Below are 8,865 nucleotides of genomic sequence, written 5' to 3' on the forward strand. Positions count from 1 at the left end.
AAGAATACTTTTTGTGTGCCAAAAAAACAAAATAACGACTTTTAAACAATATCTATATGGGTCGATTTCAAAACACTGCTTCATGAAGCTTTTGAGATTTATGGATCTTTTGTTTCGAATTAGTGATTCGGATCTTCTATCAAATGGCTAAACTGCTGAAGTCACGTGACTTTGGTGCTCCGAATCACTGATTCGATTTGTAAAGCTCTGAAGCAGTGTTTTGAAAAGATATTGTTGAAAAGTCGTTATTTTTATTTTTATTTTTATTTATTTTTTTTTTTGGCGCACAAAAAGTATTCTTGTCATTTTATAATATTAAGATCGTGAACATTGAACATTTTCAAATATTTTTTTAGTACCTTAATGGATCTTGAGAGTTTGAATGGCATTGAATGGAGGCCTCACTGAGCCACCGGATTTCATCAACAATATCTTGTGTTCTGAAGATGAACGAAGGTCTTACGGTTGTAGAATGACATGAGGGTGAGTAATAAATGACATTATTTCAATTTTTGGGTGAACTAACACTTTAACATGGTCCAAAATGGGGGTATATGTAATTGTGCTTTGCATACCGGCCTCTGTGGTTTAAAACCTGTCTCTGTGAATTTCAGATATTTGGTTATTTTATATATTTGAACTGAAAAAAATAAAAAGTCGTGGCTGAACATTCTGCGCTTGGGCTTAAAAATAAACCCCACCCTAATTCTATCACCTATATAAAGAGGCAAATAATCTGTTTATAATAAAACGACCAAACAAGCAAGAACGTAGACTAGTGTCATTTTGAAAAAAAAAAAAAAAAGTGAGTTTTCGGTTTTGTTTTGCGTTTAACGCAACGTTAAACAAAAGATCAACTCAGCTGAGCTCCGCAGGCGGTGCATTGTGGGTATTGCGTCCCTGTGTGCACGTTTCTTATCCAGCATGGCAGGGAAAAACAAGAGGTATGTCTCATTATTAGCTGTTTAACCTCGTATGTATAATCGCATATTATTACTTGAGTTCGAGTACAGTTAATTAAACTGTAGATGGAGTTGTCAGAGCTTAGTTCACTTCATAAGACACTTATCTGATGATATTTGACGAAAGCTAGCTAGGTTTAGCCACAGATGATGCACTAAAACGCATCAGTCTCTCAGTAGATCAGCAATATGATTAAGAAGTAATGGAGAGAATATGATCGTCCTGACAGTAATTATATAATACTTAGGTCTGAACTGATTTTTACACTTTCCTCTCCATAAACAGCTCCAAAATATGTTAGTGTATTAAGGCTACATGTGCTTGCTAAAGAGTTGGTTGAACGTTGTTAATCTTGTGAAACTAAACTTTTTCATTAGAATTACTGTGACAAATAAAAAAATACAGTGTAACTTCAGTATTCAATAACTTTCTGAATGCACCTTTAACTCTTCATTAGTAGCGTTAGTAGTCTGATGCTTCATTGTTAATAAAACTGCTCTACATATTAAGAAATTAACAGCTCTTTTGATGAATATTAAAGACTAGTTTAAGTCTCGGTACATGTCAGTCTTGTAGAGCAAGGGTTTACAATCTTTTAGATTTCATGGATCTAAATATCATCATCCTCGTGCGAGGAACCCATAACCTAAAATTTAAAATTCAACTATATATTTTCATGTATAAAGCCCACATTGAAAACTTAGTACTCTAGTACTGTGATGTTAGATGTGTTATTTATTTGTTTACGTCAAATTTAAATGAATTACATTTAAATCTTATTAATTATTTGGTATTTTAATCACATTTTTATTTAAATTGTATTTATTTATTTATTAGGCTATTATTATTCTATACAGCTTGCTAAGCGTACTGTAATCAAAAACGTACTGAATGCTTTAATGATGTTCCATCTAAATTTGTGCAGGAAGTTGGAGGATCTCAGTGTGGATGAGTTCATGTTATCTGGGTTTGATTCTGATGAGGAAGATGATTGTGAGGATGAGGAATCAGCACAACAGAAAGGAAAAAATAAGAATCCTGCACCTCAGAAGACGTAAGTGTGGCCTTATTATTCCAGTGTCTCAGTTTTTATTTCCATTCTCTGTTACATGCCTCAGATGTTTGCAGAGCATATGCTCCCATCAGAACGGGAGGAGCCTAGTTAGATTACATGTTTCAGTGGCCTAACTCTGATCAACTATGTCATAGGTCTGTCAAAAAGAAGGGCAAGGCATCGGAGCACAAGGACCAGCTATCAGCGCTCAAGAGCAAAGACCCAGAATTCTATAAGTTTTTAGAACAAAATGACCAGAAGCTCCTGAATTTTGATGACTCTGACTCTGACCTTGAAGATGAGGATGAGGATGGGGATGAAGAGGAAAGGATGTACCACAAACTCCCTTCTCAACTGGAGGTCAGCCATTTAGTTCTTCCTATGCAGAACTGCAAAGTATTAATTTATGTTATAATTTATGTTGTTAAGTACTTTTTATGTTATAAATTGAACGTTTTTCACAATTTGCTTTGAATTGTGTATATATAGAAAGACAATGTGTGTTTTCTTTGGGATTTGAACCACAGTCTTTATGTGACACTAGGAAGCTGATGATGATGAGGAGGAATCAGAAAAGGATGCAAAACAGGAAAAATCATCTAAGCACACTACCAGAGTCACAGAAGAAATGATTGAGAACTGGAGAAATGGACTCAGGGTAAGATTTTTATCTTATCCTTTATTCACTATGTTTTCTGTTAGGAACATCGAGATGAATGAGAATGAGCTCTCATTCATTGTCAAAAGAAGATTCTCAACTGTAGTGGATGACCAGTGTGGGGGGTTTTCTCTCTTTTATTTCAATGCTAAAAGTCGATATATGGAAATTATATTTGTTTATAGCAACTAAAAACATTTTCCATTATCATGGCTAGCTGTATATTTTGGATCTGACACAAGGGGGAGCTTTCAGAAATGAAAGTTGGGGCAAGAGCAGAGACACCATCACTTCCATTCAAAAGTTTGTTTGTTTTATAAATTGATACTTTTATTCAGCAACAGCAAGAATGTAATGAATTTACCAGAAAAAAGGAAATACATTTATAATGTTACAAAAGATTTATATTTTTAAAAAAACAATTCTTTTTAAACTTTCTATTCATCAAAGGGCCATGAAAAACCAGTTTTTCACAAAAATGCACAACTGTTTTCACGTTGATAATGAGAAATGTTTCTTGAGCAGCAAATCAGCATATTTGAATGATTTCTGAAGGATCATGTGACACTAAAGACTGGAGTAATGATGCTGAAAATTCAGCTTTGCCATCACATGAATAAATTAAATTTTAAAATATATTAAAATGCAGGGTTCCCATAGGTCATGGAATTTCTGGAAGGTCATGGAATTTCTGGAATGTCATGGAATTTTTTTCCCCAGCACTTCAAATGTTATTTTTAATGTGATGACACAAACATTATTTGTTCATCCTTCTGAGATTGTCCCCATTGTAAAACTGAACGTTTAAAAATGTGGGAAATTTAACATTTGATAGAAAACACTTATTTAAAAATAAAAAAGACAGTAATTAGCACTTTAACCACCAGGTGGCGGCAAAGTAGCATTTATTTGCGCACATATCAGCCATTTCCTCTAAACGTTTTTCACTTCGTTTTTGACTAAATATTAACATTATAAAATAACTAGGTTTAAAATACATTTTGTCAATGAGAAGTATGAAATACTCACAAAATCTTATGAAAAACAATAACTTTTATTGTGAATTACACAGAAAGCGAGCACCGCGCTCTCCCTTTGTAATCACAGCAGCTGCAGTCAGTGCAGTGCAAGATCAATGATTTCAGCACACTTGTGAAAACACACATTTTATTCAATTAATCTAACTAAAGTGCCCAATAAATATTTAATTTTTGAAGCTCTTTTTCCACATAAAAGTGTGAAAACTAATGGTCGAATTGAATTTAGCCGAGGAGGAACATTGAGGTACGTCTTTATTTTTATTTTTTAATGCTGTCTTACGTTTGAATAACTAAATTAATGCTATGCCACACTATTTAAGTGACTATATTCTGATTATAAACTAAGTATTACACTACTGATGCTCAACACACCAGCAAATGACATCTCACCGGAAGTTTTCGAGCTGGCTTATATTAATGCGGAAGTTCTATAGCAGGTTATTTATGATATTAAACCAGGGGTCGGCAACCCAAAATGTTCAAAGAGCCATATTGGACCAAAAAAAAAAAAAAAAAACAAATCTGTCGGGAGCCGCAAAAAATTAAAAGCCTTATATAAGCCTTATATGAAGGCAACACAGGCTGCAAGTGTATATTAGCTATATTAGCCTACTATCAAAATGACTAAGTAGGCTACAAATACATAATGAGGTATTCCCGAGGTATATATTTAAAAACTGCTGAAAGCTACAGAAAAAAGAAGCAAATGGATCGGTAAACAGCTGGACTCCAGCAGAGAAACATGGATTTGCAGTTATCATTTTGTGTCAAATTGTTGGATTTTGAGGTAAAATCATTCCATATATATTGTATTGTTATATATTATGTTGACAAATCATCTATTAAATATTTTCCATCTTATATTCTGCATAATTGTGTGTTTTAAAATAAACACTGACAAAAAGTATACTATAAAACTATATGTTTTAGGGATGGACAATATGACGATATATATAACATTGATATAAGTGATTACGCGGATTTAAACCTAAGTTACCTATATTGTAGTTATATAAAATATTCACAGGCAGATTTGCTTTATGTATTTCCCCGGCGTCAAATCAGGCACATATAAATGTCAGGAAACACGACTCCTGGCTACATGTCAATATCCATGGATTGATTAGGTTTATTTGACAAGTTGTAAGAAACACTTTCGAGTCCAACCTTTAGTGTAATTCGTTTGTTTTTACTCGCGTTTTCGCAGTTTCCTCTATTAAATCCATTTACGCAGCAGGTTCTTTTGCCACTCAGTCCAGCTGAGGGAGCGCGCTTTCGGCAGGAAAGTGACGTCGATGGCTATGACGCAAATCTTCGTTGACAGAAATGTTGAAATTTAATATTTATTATACACATTTTTACAGCATTGGAAAACGTTAAGAATGTTTGTGTCATGTTTGTCCTCCTACAGAAACCATATTAAAACAAAAAAATATATTTTTTCCATTTTCATACATTTTTGAAAAAGCTCCAGGGAGCCACTAGGGGGGCGCTAAAGAGCCGCGGGTTGCCGACCTCCGTATTAAAGGTGCCCTAGATTCAAAAATTGAATTTACCTTGGCATAGTTGAATAACAAGAGTTCAGTACATGGAAATGACGTACAGTGAGTCTCAAACTCCATTGTTTCCTCCTTCTTATATAAATCTCATTTGTTTAAACGACCTCCGAAGAACAGGGAGAGGACCTCTCAACATAACACCGACTGTTACGTAACAGTCGGGGTGTACGCCCCAATATTTGCATAATGCCAGCCCATGATGTTCCTAACATTATAAAAGGAATTAGACAAGGGCAGCCAGTAAACGTCTGGAGCTGCACACAGCCGAATCATCAGACTAGGTAAGCAAGGACAACAGCGAAAAATGGCAGATGGGGCAATAATAACTGACATAATCCATGATAGCATGATATTTTTACTGATATTTGTGAATTGTCTTTCTAAATGTTTCGTTAGCATGTTGCTAATGTACTGTTAAATGTGGTTAAAGTTACCATCGTTTCTTACTGTATTCACGGAGACAAGAGCCGTCGCTATTTTCATTTTTTAAACACTTGCAGTCTGTATAATGCATAAACACAACTTCATTCTTTATAAATCTCTCCAACAGTGTAGCAATAGCAGTTAGCCACGGAGGACAACCTCAAATTCACTCAGAATAAAACTTTTAACATCCAAATAAATACTTTACTCACATAATTCGAAGCATGCATGCAGCATGCATGACGAACATCTTGTAAAGATCCATTTGAGGGTTATATTAGCTGTGTGAACTTTGTAAATGCGCTGTAATATAGTCGACAGCTCGTATGGCAGGAAGCTCGCGTCTTAAAGGGGCGGCGCTGAGTGTAAATCAGTGCATAGTTAATGGTGCCCCAAAATAGGCAGTTAAAAAAATTAATTTAAAAAAAATCTATGGGGTATTTTGAGCTGAAACTTCACAGACACATTCAGGAGACACCTTAGACTTATATTACATCTTGTGAAAGAATGTTCTTGGGCACCTTTAAACAAAGTCCCAGCTTTAAAATTGTGTAATGTTTTAAGAAATTCGAACAATAAAAACCGTTTTGTGGCTCTTTGATCCGTTACTTGGACTTTCTTTAATGTGACGTGACATATTGCTGTAGCGCCTCAGATCAAGCGGCTCGTGAACCGATCATCTCTTCCTACTAGTTAATTTATAGCATCAAATAAATAAACATGAATGAACTTGAGAAGGAATGTTGTTTCTGACTGCTTTGCCGGACAAAATGGTGGATTCGGCGTTATGATTGGTTGGATCGCTTGTCGTCAAACTCGCGGCGACGGGTCAAATCTATATTTGTTTGTCCAAGTCATGGAATATCAGGATTTTATTTTTGAAATGGTTTCTATATTTCTGGGATTTTGCAGCTTATAGTTCAGGTCATAGAGAGGGAACAAGGACATCAATGCACAAAGAAAAGTATATATTACTTACAGCTTGAACGCTCTTGTTTCCTTTTATATCTTTTCAAACTCTGAGATAAATTATCCAAATTATCCAATTATCCATTCTCTCATAGTGGCTATTAATGTCATGCAAAATGATATTCAAGCTCAAACCATTTTAATATTAAGCAAAGCAAAAACAAGTGTATTTCATGTAGTGTTGCACGATATACCGGTACTAGAAAAGTATCGCGATACCCTGCTTTTAAAAACGGTCCGGTTCTTAATTTTATTAGTACCGGTACTTTGAGTGCCAGCTGTATTTCCTAAAGTGCGACAGCAGGGGGCAGTGCACGTGCAGCGCGCTGCTTCACATTGAGTGCGTGTTTATTCCTCTCAACTGCGCAACGGCTTTTATGGTGACGAAACGAGAGGTATGGTTGCAAATACAGGTGCTCTTGCAGACCGTCCACAAATAGTTGAGAAAGCAGATGCACGAAGCAAAATATGGCATTATTTTGCTTACATTGCCGACAGCCAGGGCAAGCCCACGGACACCACAAAGCCCGTCTGCAAAAGATGTTACAAAATAACGCAAGCGAAGGGAGTCAAAAGCATCTTGTCGTCAAACATCCCGATTTGTACAAAGAATTTAAAGAGCGACAGGTTAGTGAATGTGATACCAACATTGTTTATGCTCTCAAACATTAAATGAGTGTTATTTATTTATTTTACTCGTGCAAGCAGAACTCCGCAAAGAGGTGTATTATCGAGTCTTAGTTTAATAAGTGATATCTGGTTGCAAAAATAAAATTAATTTAAAAATATATAAATATGTGAAGGGTATATACAGTTATTTTAAACCAATTTATGCTTTAATAACATTGCTTAAATTATTTACAGTAATATAATTTTTACAATAATCTTACTGTCAAAAACACCTAAATGTATAAAAAAAGCAAAAAAGCGTAACAGCAAATAATTTACAATTTTATTGAGCATGAAAATAATAAACATTAGAAATTATATTAAATCTAACCAGCTGCACACTGGTGAAGAAAGAAGTTCTGTCATATGTTATTTATTTACTTTTCCTGCTGTTTTAGGTTTTTGCCATAGTATCGTTTAAGTATCGGTATCGTGATATTTAAGTTGGGTATCGTATCGAAGTCAAAATTTTGGTATCTTGACAACACTAATTTCATGACAAAGAGTGTATCAGTCACGGAGTATGTATTAAGTATTCCTATTAATTTCGTTTGGTTTTCCTGTTTAGCTGCGAACAGAGCTGTTATGATTGGCTGTGATTTATAATTTATTGATTTTGTCATCTTGTGGCTTTGTCCATAGACATTATGTCTATGGCTTTGGTCAAGTATGGACACGGTAAGCTTAAAAAAAAAAAAGGACATGGTAAGCCGACTTTTCACTGTACGATTGTCGCATTTCTGCCTAGTGGCAGTCGCACAGAATTTTCACATTGGTCATGCGTAGCCGTTACCTTCATTTATTCACCATGGTAGAATCAATAAATATGAAAAAAAAAAATTTAAATGCACATTGGATAAACTACTAACATTACTTCTGAAGGAAAAATAATATGGGACTTAATTATTTAATAATTATTAATTATTTATTTCAGACTTAAATAATCATAAAAACCATTTACTGAAATAGCCTAGTGTCAAACAGTCTGTATTAATTTCTGTAGAAATAGTACAGAAAAATATCAAAGTGCATTTAACTGGTAAAAGCACACAAAAAAGTAGTGTGTATGAGTGTTTAACTTAGTTTTGTACTAAAAACGTCTGTAAACAAGTAAATAAAGCTTGCATATGGATGGATGTAAAATACTGTCTGTGGCTGAATTTTTGTCTGCTCAGTGCTCAGCACAACAGCGGCCTGTTTTTCTGTTCATTATAGGTCATGGAAATTCAGCTTTTTAGTCAGTGAAAGTCAGGGAAAAGTCAGGGTGAGAGTGGGAGTGGGAACCCTGAAAATAGAAAACAGTTACTTTAAATTGTAGTAATATTTCACAATATTACTGTTTTTGATCAAATAAATGTTGTCTTGATGAGCATAGACTCTTCTTAATTTTTTTTTTTTTTATGATGGTGTTTGTATGTATACTTTTTTTGCTTCAAATCAAAGTGTAATGTTGTTGTTCATCTAGGAGCTGGTTTGATTCATTGCTCTTTTTATGTTTTTGTTTCCAGAAAGAGCCGACGCCAAATTTGA

General features: G+C 34.6%; 1 protein-coding gene across 1 annotated transcript in view; it reads left to right on the plus strand.

Annotated features, from left to right (window-relative positions):
* The first annotated feature begins 852 nt into the window (after positions 1-852).
* The window catches only part of noc2l (NOC2-like nucleolar associated transcriptional repressor), a 42,087-nt gene continuing 34,074 nt past the window's right edge, over positions 853-8,865 (plus strand). The window contains exons 1-5 of the mRNA XM_048178211.1: positions 853-944; positions 1,889-2,017; positions 2,173-2,377; positions 2,562-2,675; positions 8,844-8,865. The exon at positions 8,844-8,865 is cut by the window's right edge and continues 93 nt beyond it. Of these exons, the coding sequence (XP_048034168.1) occupies positions 925-944; positions 1,889-2,017; positions 2,173-2,377; positions 2,562-2,675; positions 8,844-8,865 (490 nt within the window). The 5' untranslated portion in view covers positions 853-924. The remainder of the gene's footprint in view (positions 945-1,888; positions 2,018-2,172; positions 2,378-2,561; positions 2,676-8,843) is intronic.

Source organism: Megalobrama amblycephala, linkage group LG24, assembly GCF_018812025.1.
Source record: "Megalobrama amblycephala isolate DHTTF-2021 linkage group LG24, ASM1881202v1, whole genome shotgun sequence".
Classification (NCBI taxonomy): Eukaryota; Metazoa; Chordata; class Actinopteri; order Cypriniformes; family Xenocyprididae; genus Megalobrama; species Megalobrama amblycephala.